Here is a 12,465-nt window from a genome sequence, read left to right as displayed (position 1 = left end):
TCCTGATGCGGAATAGATTGCAGCGTATTCATGGCTCTACCTTCGTAGTTCGGGCTTGGAGATTGTGAAGAGATGTCTTATGGGGAATGCATGGGTGTCCGAGCTGTGCGCTAGTAGTTTTAGAAAACAGACACCTCGGTACATTCAGCTTGTCAACACTTCTTACACAAACAAGTAGCGATGAAGTCAAGCTCTTCCCATTTGAGCCATGAGAGATTGACATGCATATCATTAAAGAACAAATGTCCATATTTGGATGGAAACCAAGCTAGTGAGAGGTATCAAGGAAAGTTGTAATTTCAGTTGAAAATTACCAACACTGCATCCAACCACAGCCCTGCTGGTTTCACTTTGGCAAACCACCATCTGCTATAACATTGAGTCATTTCATCCTACTGGACATTGGAAAGCTTGTTTCATTTCCCATTGTTTGTCCTAGATGGGAAATTGGTGTGCAACACTTATCACCCTCCGGTGGATGGTTCAGAGTTCCATGCTTACAAAAGGGTTGATTGATACATGTCAGATGACAAGCCTACGACATGGTGTTAAATGCAAATCAGATACAATTAAGGTAGCTCCAACGGTTAGGATTGTTTTATATAGAACACTTTATTTGACATGTTAGAACAAGACATTACACCCAAAGAATGTATCCAGAAGAAACATATAAATGACGCTCCTCAAAGAGGTCTTTGACATGTCGTTGACCTGTTGAGAGAGAACCTATTAGTTCAGTTATGGTCTGCCAGGGTCTGAAAAGCATAAAACAAGACCTACCTCTTTTCGGGTTGTCCTGATTCACACATTGTCCACTACAGGGGCCGCCAGACGGACTACTGGCATCACAGATGACCACATCACAATGGACAAAGACCTAGGAATCAAAGATTTGGTGTGTCAGATGTTATTTTTTTTTTTTAAAGGGATGATTGCCACTCAAACAAAATTAACCAATAAAGATTGTTGGGTGAACTTTGTTACCTGGCCACTCGGCTCAAGCGCATCCTCGGCGAAGGAAAACATATAGGCCTCAAAGCGTTTGACGTGAGGGGGGAAGTGGACCCTGGCGTCAGCTACCACCGGGTGGAAGACAACACGGTATGGATCCTCGGGGTTCTCACAGCTGCCAGTGGAGAGAGGGACTAAGTTAGGAACAAGAAAACGCTGCAAACCCCAACCGCCTTGTGTACGAAGTCTTGTGGTGGTGTCATGACTGCCCTGTGAGGATCAGATCAATTTACAGCAGAAGTGGGTTCTTTCTCCCCCTCCAGTATGAACTAAAGTCATGTTTTTGCCAACAGGCTTTCCCCAACAAAAATCACCTTTGTCTTGAAAAAACATATTTCATGTAAAGGCTCGAGACTTCCTACCTGTAGAGTGAGCACGTTTCTAGTAAAAATCACAAAATAAAAACCAATATGACATTCATTTTCTATAGCTAATCTGACCAGTCTTCTGCTAGAAATATTGTTCCAGTATTCACTTTTGAACGTGTTAGAGAAACACCCCTAGAAAATGTGCATAGTAAGTAGCCATGCCACGAGGAACATCAGAGCGGGTCAGACTGACAGAAGCGTCCCCGGCGGCCAGAGTGCATAAGAGGAACGGTAATAGAAATTAACATTAGACCAGAAAACCGTGAGGCGCAAGCTACACGTTCAGAACTTTCCTAAACTCACAAGTACCTAGAAAAATGAACATAAGTGGGACCATTCTGCTACTATATCCAAACCATCCTACTCATCACCCACTGAGGAATCAGTGACAGGGTTGATTAGCCCATCTTCCAGAACAATCCATCCTGTAGTTCTGTTCAAGACTAGTCATTGGAGCCACGGACAACCAACGACATTGTGACCTCATGTAGCCAATCAGAGAGAAGACAAGCCACCTACCTTTCCACAGCGGCATCCCTCAAATACATTCATGCTTTTACTCCAAGCTGGTGCCGGTTCGTGTGTTCAAAAACGTATCAACGATAAGTGTCCCTTACGGAACGGGGGGGGGAGAAACCTTGTAACAAGCCGTCATATTGTGTCACCTGTGTGTTTAGCCTGTGTTATTTAGTTAGCTAGTAATTCAATTAAACCAACTTGTATAGTACTGAATCATAAGGCTGGGGTTTCTGCAGCTGCAAGGAGGATACGATGTAATGGTTCATAAGTTCACTATCAATTTAATAGATTTCTACCGTCTAGAGTTTAAGTCGGGAGACGGTAACTTTAAAACCGCTTCCTCGGCACCCCAAATCCTAACATGATTCATTTAGAGTCGCTTAACAATTTAACAGTCCTCAGATAATTCAAGGTCACGACAGTGGTTTGTCATTTCTGATCTTTTGGCCCATCAGACCTGGATGAATCTGATTTAGTACGTTTTTATTTTATTTTAAAGAACAGAAATTGGGCTTTCCGTCAACAATATTTATTTATGTCTACTGCAATGGCTTGTTAAATGACGGATGTCAAACATGAATATTCAATTCCATTGACATGAGGTGAAACGTCCCTCTAAATGGTTCTTAAAATTCTAAATTATCCAGAATTTTAAGACTACAGGCGACCTGAATATTGATCAATTGACCGTGGTTTAACCAAAGTTGCCGAATAGACAGTCGGTATCAAGGCAATCATATTTTTCAACACAAGTACTTCATTTTAAACAAGAATTATGCAATGCGCCAGAGCAATTTGCATCTTTGGGAGGTTTATCCTTTACTGTTTAACTGCCCGATATTAGCAAAAAAGGAATTTGTGAAATCTGAAGATGTTACATTGAGACAAACGCCCACACCAGTACAAATCCACTTGAGCTGACAGACGATGGTCAGGATTTTGCACAGCAAGATAGTTGCAGCTGAAGTGACAAATCTGAACTACCCATTTTTTGCACAGCCATGTGAATGTTGTCTTTTCCTATGATCTACAAAACATTTTCAGCTTGTTTTTTTTTAAACTGCTATGACATTGCTGATTTAATAAACAGCTGTAAAGTTACTCCGTGTCCACATTGCCAAATTTAGGTTTTTGATACCATTTCATAAAAATGGTAAAATTGCGTGATTTGATAGTATTTGCAAACCGATCCCCCAAATGAATGGTTTTGACCAATAAAGTTGCTTCACTACACTGCTTGGTGTAACATGCATCCAGATACTGAAAAGGCACCCGCAAAATAAAGTGTCATTTGCAGCGTGCATAATCATGGTCAAAGTCATTGTAGCCCATTACAATGTAGGAAAAATAAGTCATCTTTCAATAGTAACCCAATTTAAATTCTTGAGATAAAAATTAGGCCAGCGTGTCCATCTGTAGCAAAGTGCTCACCCAAATCAAAAATGTAGTAACTTTTTTTAATATGAACATTAGCTAGCTAAATAAGGTTAGCAAGACGCTGCTACACTTGACCGTGGTATTTGTTCATGTTTAGAAACTCCCAATTAGCGCATTCCTCTAGGACAGGAAATTCCATTGAAAGTGGCATCAACTTCTGGGGATCCTGTCAACTGATCCTATTCAGTTTCAAACATCCATGCTGCACAGGCATCTGAACCATCCTTTAGGTTTAGTGCAATAACTGATTTAAACACAAGAGGTCACTTGTGCCTGAATTCAACCCAAACAACTATTCAGTCAGTGTTAAGAGCAGTTGTTTGAAACCAACCGGAAAAGCAAGCCAAGCTTGCCAGCCGCTCTTGATTTCCAGTCGACTGACCATCAGCTTGGCACAACACTGAACTGTAGCAAACCAAAAGGATAACATTGAGTAAAAAGGTGTAGGTAATGCCAACATTAACCTTTTCACACACACACACACAAGTTCCAAATATCTTAAACAGTCGCCCCAGTGGGAGTTGATTTTATGCACGTGGTCAGAATGCACTCACCGTTCCAACATGTGGACATTCAACCCGCGCTGACCTCAGTCCAAGGCGATTTTTCTATAGGCCGTTTCAACATCTAATTTTGCCTCATTCACAAAGGGCGCCCATTTCACTGTTGCAGACCATTTCGATTTGAGAATTTAATGAGCTGGACAAACTTTCCTTCAAAAGAAAGCCCAAGCACTTCCCCAGATCAAGTATACCGTCCTTGCACATGTATTGCCTTCCTTACAATTAACTGTGAACATGCGTGCATTCCTATCAAAGTCTTATTTTCTGTGTAACGTGTTGTCGTTTCTACTGTAGCGTACCGTAAGTATAATGTACTCAGCGTTTTATTAATGCATTCTGATTCTTGCCTAGATTGTAATGGACACGTGTGTAAAACACTTGAAGGTGGCACTGAATATGAGCTAATGCTAACGCCATACAATGCAGTCAGGTTCATGTACACGTATGTCAGACTTATGGTGATCGCAACTGGAGTACCCCATTGTCTTGAATGCACTGAAATCGTTAGTTGATTTGAACACGGCATCAGAGTGTAGACTATGGTACCTCAGGGTTGCCAGATCAGACCCCCCCCCCCCCCCCTTTCCAGGGGTATATAGCTTATATAGTCTTCCGCCATTTATTGTTGATAAATTCCCAGATCTTAGTAATATTTCCTGCATCATCCTCTTCACAATACCTTCCCCCAAGGACTTAACCCCCAATAATGGATTGTGCTATATCTTGCAACTCTGTTTAGCTTTCGTGCTACGGTTGTATTTGGGGAGGTGACAACAATTGGCTTTTGGAATAGTTACCTGTAAACTACTTGTCATGTGTACGCCGTAACAAGTACAAAGATTAGTCACATGCTGAAGTGGCCAAACTGAGTTAAGATCTCAGGCAACGGGCGCAGTGAACAGCATTCTAGGAGTTCTTGCTTGACAAACATGGATTCCATACTTTCTAAACTAGATTTACATGGCTCCCTTGTACCGCATCACTGTAAAACAAGTCAACCTGTTATTTAGACTAGATAACGTTAACATTTATGTTTTACAAGCAAAGGTGGAATAAAGTTGTGAAGACCTTTATTTCTCATCAGTACAAAACATTTCTTAGATGCTTTTCAGACAATGCGGTTTAGAGTCGTTTGATGCAGTTCCAATGATACACTGCAGGGATTACTCAGCGATAACACGCGCCAGATTCTCTCATAAGTGTTAAATTGGGTGGAGATCTGGTGACAGACCGCACATGGCTCACATCGTTTTTAAGCATTGTGACCACTCGACCTATGGATGGGGGCATAGCCACGGTAGCCAAAGTAAATGGCCTGCCAAGCATGATAGGTTGCTAATTACTCAGGAACCACACCTGTGGAATAACACTTGTTTAGGCCCAAAAACAACATGTTACCCATTAATGATGAGATTCCACCGGGGTCGGGAGTCGCGGTCTTCGTTGAGGGTGGCCCAGCAGTGGTCAAGCACCAGCGCTACCTTGGGATCAGAGGACGTGGTCAGCGCCACCTCAAAGTGCAGAGGCTGTCTCAGGTACCTCACCACTGGATAGTCCTCCTCCTGGTGGAACGTGTTATACGAGGCGTCTGGAACACAGAACAAGACAACCGGGGGTCGTGTTCAGTGGGCACCATCTGAACTTGTCCATTAAGAAATGCTCGTTTATCATATCCTGTTGTGCCCCGATGAACACAAGCCATTTATAGCAAACACTACCCACCCCCCACCAGAGGCTTCTAACAAATTCCCAAATCAGCACCTCACCGTTACTCCATACCTGTAGATCTCAGAAAGCAAGAGAAATATCATTAGGCTTAGATTTTTGGGAATGGTTTTGTAAAGGAGACCTTCCAAGATACTTTTAGAGGCTAGGGGTCAAGTTGAAATTCTGAATTTGTGCACGCTTACCCTGAGCGAGTCTCATTCTGACCATTAGCCGACCCGTCCCAGTCGCGGCAAAAGGCTCGTTGTCACGCGGCCTGGTCAGGAAGGCCAATGTGCGAGTGATGTTGGCCACATAGTAGCAGGAAACCTTTAACCTAAAAATAGGGATGTGAGCAACTTCAATAGGGGAAACTTCAAGCAGTGGAGTGGACACTGGTAGTAGAGGCCCATTTTCCCTGTATACAAAGTATTGAGCAATTGGTGAAGAAAAAAAATGCCCTATAACAGCTACAATTGTAATGCACTTACTGATATTCCTCCTCTGAAGACGTCGTGGCATTCCGCTTCACCTCAAGTTCATCTGGCAAGGAGATTTCGTTCTCATACAGCATGACATTGTTGATAAACTATGTAGTAGAGGGGAATTGCTTATTACAGCCTGCAGAAGCAAACAGTCCGTAAATACACAGTACCCATCACCTCAGGGTAATAGTCATTGTACCTTCCTGGTGGTGCCACAGGAGTTCACAGTGAAGTGGAAGTAGGCGACGCGATCGTCACTGTAGGTGGGACCACAGGCGGGGTCGCTCAGGGTCAGCTGACCGGGGTTCAGACCGGGAGCAGACTCCACCTTCACCGCCAGCGCAGTCATCGTTCCGTTAGAGAAACACTCTTGGAGGTAGGGGAGCAAAAGACAGGTAGCCATCAGACCTGGGTTCTGCATTTGTTACACTTATTGAGCTTGCCGAGCACAGTAGAACCAATGGAATAGCACCAAAAGTGCAAACCATGCCCATCTGGCACTACTATTAGACTCACAGTATTTGCAAGGAACCCAGGTTTGGTAACCATGTTAAACGACTATTTATCAGAAGTAATTGTTTGAGAACCAACCAGTCAGCGTTTTGAGGAAGCTGCAAGCCAGGGAAAAGTATTTGATGGTCATGTTGTTGTAAGGATTCAACAGAGCCACATCCAGTCTGCTCCTGACAGAGGACGAGTGAACTGACTGGGAACCAATGGGAGAGTTCATTAGTCCAATATTGTATGCATGTACACAGGGTAAGGAAAGCGAGGCTAGCTGCAGCAATTTAGGTTAACATGTTTTGGGAGAGAGTCGTACCTCAAACACTGCGTCCGGCGAAGAGAAGGGCAACGTGATGGTGAAGTCTGTGTCGCCCTCTGTTAAATACTGTTGAGCAAACTCATGGTTAAGCAGCCGCTTGCCAACCAAGACCACAAAAAAGGGCTCTTGGTTCCTGTAGTCCACAGTGATGTGGAAGTTCTCCTGATCACAGTTGCCAGTGACTGAAGGTGGCACTACAAGGACAAACAGGGTTGTGTTCAATTATTAAGCACAAAAAACAAGGTACTACTTGAACTTGTCAAGACGAAACCCTTGTTTAGATTGCAAAATGTTTTGCTACGGTGGGACTGAATAAAAACGATCCTGGCAAATCAGGAACAGGACAACTGGGTCCAACTACTCTAAAGCTTAACATTTTCTTTGTAGAGAGACCGCATAGAAAAACCCTACAGTATGGCTAGTTGGGCTTTCACTGCCAATTTCCTTTCAGGGCAATCATTAACGAGAGGAAACCATTCAATAGTAGTTTGGAGTAGTCCAGAGACATACCAATGTCCAGCAGTACAGCGTCCACAACGGCAGAGTGAGAGAAAGGCGCGTACTCTGGAAAGATGACCAGGCCGTAGATCAGCTGAAGAGTGAAGGTTGTGACACCTTGTTCCGCCCTTCTCTGTAGTGAAGTTAAAAGCATTGGTCAATTGGGCAGCATTATTGTTGTAACAGAACGCTAGTCAACATCAACTGACAACTAAGTACACATGGGTACTATTAAAACAAACTATTTACTTAAAGTAACGTTGCCCTCATTCCTCTACATCAAATGCACACAACTGCCAAAATAATGGAAACACTTGAGTAAATGAGGGATACAAAATACATCTGTGCCATTTATATTTTGTTGGTGGCCCACTTATTAGGGCATGTACAAATCACTGCGTGTGGCTTTGCATTTAACAGAAACACACCTCCTTAAAGACCACCGGGTCTGAGAAGGGCACCTCCAGCCTGAAGGTCTTCAAGGTGTTGTCCGGGGATCTCTGCTCCCGAACATTGAAACCCCTGGCGTTGCACTCTGCAACAGTTAGCACCATGGTGGGAAAGGTGATGTTCAGCAGCTCCACATCAAGGTTGAAGGTCCCCAACTCAAGCACAAACACTGCCTGCTCAGGAACTGTGTCTAAGGGAGTGTCTGTTCATTGGCAAACAAAGGAAAACATTTTGAAATGCGGTACAATGGAAGTTGAAAATTGACATTTGTTATTGGGTAAGTCCAGGTATTGCCTCCCCGTTTCAGTACATTTCCTTCTGTTTTGTGCCTAATGAACAACCCAGGCATCCCAAATTACCATAGGCACTATTCAACTAAACCAGACTCACAGTTGCGAACTTGTGGAGGCCTGGCCATCAGAGGTGTTGTGATAGGGAAGAGGACTTTATAGCTGGTGTCCTCGTGTGCGACCTCCTCGATCCACAGCAACTCAAGCATGGGCTCAATGGTGTAAGTGACAAAGTACTGGTCATCCTGAATATGGCTCTGTAAGGGAGACGAGGGATGCAGTCAGGCTGTAATACACAATTGGAGTGCAAAAAAAGGTAAATGTTCCTTATAAGCCAGAATGTTAAATACAATTATTCTACCGCTTGTCTTTTTGCCGCTCGTAATTTAAGACAAAATATCCAAAGGAAAGTATTGGTTACCAGACTTGAGAGCTGGTAGGTGTATGGTTGGCAACTTGCATTTCCGGCGGTGCGCATTTTCAGAGCAACTGACACGTAAAGTAAACACTTGCACAATATGTAAACAGCAGCCGAGTGTTCCTTGCATTCAGTTGAGTGGCAAAGCTACCGGCTACCTAAAAAGTCAGGTAAACAATACTTTAGTGTGGATATTTGGTCTCAAATTTCAAGCGGCTAAAGGACAAACTGCAAAGACAAGCGGTAGAGTATGTTTAAATGTAATTTTATGCAAAATTCACACAATTCTGCAATCCATTGTATATTAGCCTGATTAAGCAGACAATTGCTCAATAAGAAACATTTTACACAAGACAACCTTTCTAGGAGTTTACCCATGAGAGATGGCAAAGGGTTACTGCAAAGCACTGACAACTGCTGTAGTAAAAAGGGCTCTACAAATAAGACAGAAATTAAACAGGAACATTTTACTAATCCAATGCTGACCTTGAAATAGCCGCCAACCGCCCCCACCGGAATTTCAACAATAATATGAGCCTCTGTGACTAAAACAGAGTAGTTTCTGGCAGCCATTTCCTCAGTGTCCAGCCTCTTAGCGTCAATTCCCATGTACACCTCCAACATGGTGAAGGCATCAGAGGAGAAAAGTGGGTCTATGTGCTTGGGCATGTACCAGGTGATCACTTCTGGAGTAAAGGCCACTGCCTCTGCAGTGAAACAAGAAGCCAAGGGCACATCAAAACAGAACATTTTCCCAACTGAACACTACATGAAAGTCTTGTCTGGAGCCAATTAAGAACTGGGCTTATAGGATCTTAAATTATTTCACACTCAACCTGGTGTTGGACAAACAGCTGTGGCATCTACTCGAGTAACCAGCCACTTCTGCTCAAAGAAGGTTGAGGTTGAGAGCACCCGCATCGGAACCCCAGCTACCTGTTCAGGGGGCAACCACATCAGGGCCATGTTCAGTAGGGCACACCGTATTAACAATATGTTGCAGAGTTCAGGTAGGGCCACCGTTTCCAAATGTTTGCTCTACTGAACATGACCCAGTTCATGGAGGTCAGCTTACATTCTGGAGGTATGTCTCTTCTGCATTATGAGGGCTTCTTAACACCAGCCGTGTGGGAGTGTTGGCTATTGCATAGCCCTTTCTTTGGACCTCATCCACATTCATGACATTCTTGCTAGGACTAAAGACGACTGCTGTCATTTTGTATCCTGAAGCAACAGCCTGTCTCAGGAAATGGAAACATGAATTAAACAAAATTGTCAACAAACGCACATTGTTTAGCGCCATCCTGTCATGTTGTAGTGAAATTACAGAAACTGAAATATGGCTACCTCAGCTCCTCTACGGAAGTTGCCGCTCTTTGCTTTCGGGCCCCCAGTGGTCTGTTCGGGGACGGTTTGGATGTCTGGAAGAGTCCTTCTGACAGACACCTAGAGAAGGCCATTATTCCCTATGCATTTTCTCCCTCCCATACAATAGGAAATCAAGGGCCAGTTCTCAATCTGTCCACTCCCCTCCTTAAATGCATTGAGAATAGGCCAAAATTCCTCACCTCTAAAGTTCTCCTATGTGCATTTTGAAGAGGCGAGTGGAATTGAGAGTCAAGACCTCTAGGTTGTGTTGCAGAAGAAGTGAAAACACTGGACAGTTGTAGCTCTAAGACAGATCATTTATACAGGCAGTATGACAAGCGCGACTGTAAACATGTCCATTGGGGCATGCTCTGCTCACTTGCCTCCATGTAGTTGCGGTCACACAGAATCTCTCGGGAGGTCCAGGGGGTGTAGCTACAAGTTTTTCCCACTCTATACACAGGGTCTTCAGTCATGTGGTTTCCTGGCAGCCTGAACTGCATGACCAAGCTGAACATCTTATCATCCTAAAATGAAGGGGGAAGAGAAAAAAAAGCCTTCACTATATTGCAAAAAACAAAATTCAGGTGACATTCATGCAAGTTATAGACTGTGGCAAAATTGGCTATATGAATGCAGCTGCCACTGTATTGAAGCCACACTACAGGAGAAGAGCTCAATAGTTCACATCACTGCAGTCTGTATCAGAAAGTTGGCTGGCCCTCTGAAAGCCCTCCATAAACTTCTGCTGTACCTTACGTCATCGTTAACTTAGAGGTAAGAGATACCAGACCCAGGGGTGGCTAACAATGGAGATCCTTTTGATATCCACAGAGTTAAGTCAAACTGCGTCGATGTTTCTGGAACCGTACTTCTAATAACCTCCATGCGCTAAATTGTATGTATTAGCACCTCTACAGCAACAACTCAGGCTTATTGAGGACCTTTTTACTGAAGAATGTGTTTAATTATTTCCATCTAGTGATGCAAATATTGACTTGTATCTTTGTATACAGGGCTCATCTGCAAAAGAGCCTGGTCTCAGCATGACTCCATGTCAAAGGTAAATAAAATTACATTGCTACAGTATGAGTTGCAAATGCAGTGACACTGAAAGGCAAACTGTCCATTTGAAGTACAAGCAAACACTACAGTTACTAGGGTTACCATGTTTTGGGAAAAGCAGTTTTGAAGAGAAGCAAAAAACATGGCATTCCCCATGGGGTCAAATTTAAAGCTGAATCCACACTGAGTAGCAAGGCCAGGCGTCAGGTTTATGATTTGTGTGTCATCTGGAAGGGATGGAGATGGTGTGAACACAATAGTTGACAAGCAATATCAAGCCATGAATTATGAAAGGAGAGAAAGAGAATCATAAAGAGGCAAACTCACTGAAGACAGCATCAACCTCTTCAAAAAGAGGAGCGACACTCAAACGAATAACGTTACCAAGGCATTCAGCGTTGAGGTCATCTGGAATAGGAAAGGTTAGTTAAAAATAAAATATTGTCAAACGCTTAGTGTTTAAATTTGCAGGGTGCAAAATGCATACTTATAGAATGTGGCTGTTGTGCTTGTATGCCCACAGCTGCCATCAATAGGCAAAACAACCTGTAAGGGATTTGACAAATTATGATTGATTAAAAGGAGGAAGAACACAACTCAAATGTTTGCGTCGCATAAGACTCTCCTAGGCCTGCTACTACTTACCCTGAGCTAAGGAAAATAATCATTGTGGAACAGATTTGTTCCGATAAAATACACAGCTACAGAACCTGATATTTGACCCAAAGTGTGCAGCCTACAGCCCAGGGGTATGCAACTTCTACCCTATGACAAAGGCTTCCCACACTCAGTCACCTGAACCCCAAAGGGCTGCACATTTTCTTTTTATTCCCCTAGCCCTACAAAGCTGATTCAAATAATCATCCAGCTTTGTTAATCTGAATCAGCTGTGTAGTGTTAGGACAAAACCCTAAATGTAAGGCTACTGTTCAATTTTAGAAGGGTGCTCCGCCCTCACCGCTTTTATCCATTCATGTCAGGGGCCATGGACCGGTGCGTCTCGGCTCAGGTTAATAGAACTCCCTCATTAGCAGCACAACAGCCTTTCACAGGTGAAACGCATAATTACCCAACCGTCTACAATTGTAGCCCAGACAGAGAGAAAGATATTGGCCTCTAATGGCCAAAATGCTGCATTTGCATGCACTTTCACAATTTGAATGTAATCAACTGGGTGGGACTACCAACTTCATTGGCTGAGCCCTACTGGTGACCCTGTTGAAGTCATGTCCCATCAGGTCATCAGAAGGGCTCAGACAATTGTGAAGAAGAAATGTTACTACTTTAATATGAAGATAGCCTCAATGGCGCTGCCCATGCTGTCACAGACACTATATTGGCACAGATGCATAGATGAGTCTTTTATCTTCTTATGGCTGGGGGCAGTATTGAGTAGCTTGGCTGAATAAGTTGTCCAAAGGTGCCCAGAGTAAACTGCCTGCTACTCAGTCCCAGAAGCTAAGATA

The 12,465-nt window shown here is 43.5% G+C and overlaps 1 protein-coding gene across 2 annotated transcripts; it reads right to left on the bottom strand.

Moving 5' to 3' along the window:
- Positions 1–593: 593 nt before the first annotated feature.
- LOC110516997 (uncharacterized) lies at positions 594–11,786 on the bottom strand. 2 transcript variants are annotated; one of them, XM_036974319.2, is made up of 21 exons: positions 11,645–11,786; positions 11,487–11,545; positions 11,327–11,407; positions 11,102–11,226; positions 10,318–10,461; positions 9,914–10,012; positions 9,642–9,803; positions 9,403–9,502; positions 9,053–9,273; positions 8,249–8,405; positions 7,837–8,060; positions 7,421–7,541; positions 6,908–7,104; positions 6,679–6,793; positions 6,287–6,456; positions 6,094–6,191; positions 5,809–5,939; positions 5,297–5,486; positions 985–1,126; positions 781–877; positions 594–711 (listed from the first exon to the last, which is right to left on the bottom strand). In XM_036974319.2, the coding sequence occupies exons 1-21, from the start codon at positions 11,665–11,667 to the stop codon at positions 638–640; spliced, it is 2,730 nt and encodes a 909-aa protein (XP_036830214.2). In that variant the 5' UTR covers positions 11,668–11,786; the 3' UTR covers positions 594–637. The 2 variants fall into 2 exon arrangements, with proteins under 2 accessions (XP_036830214.2, XP_090057772.1); XM_090201646.1 differs by lacking the exon at positions 11,487–11,545 and having other exon boundaries at positions 11,645–11,655.
- Positions 11,787–12,465: the final 679 nt, after the last annotated feature.

Source organism: Oncorhynchus mykiss, chromosome 16 (assembly GCF_057628025.1).
Source record: "Oncorhynchus mykiss isolate SJ-2025 chromosome 16, ASM5762802v1, whole genome shotgun sequence".
NCBI lineage: Eukaryota > Metazoa > Chordata > Actinopteri > Salmoniformes > Salmonidae > Oncorhynchus > Oncorhynchus mykiss.
The sequence above is the reverse complement of the archived record's forward strand: the minus strand, read 5'-3'. Positions and strand labels throughout refer to the sequence as shown.

What these genes read in the sequence shown, in the direction of transcription:
- LOC110516997 (XM_036974319.2), bottom strand. Translation starts at nt 11,667, where the DNA reads ATGATTATTTTCCTTAGCTCAGG. An exon ending in ACTGCTTTTCCCAAAACATG is followed by an intron (nt 10,462 to 11,101) that starts GTAACCCTAGTA and finishes CCTTCATTTTAG; the next exon opens with GATGATAAGATGTTCAGCTT. An exon ending in TCTTCAGAGGAGGAATATCA is followed by an intron (nt 5,940 to 6,093) that starts GTAAGTGCATTA and finishes CCCTATTTTTAG; the next exon opens with GTTAAAGGTTTCCTGCTACT.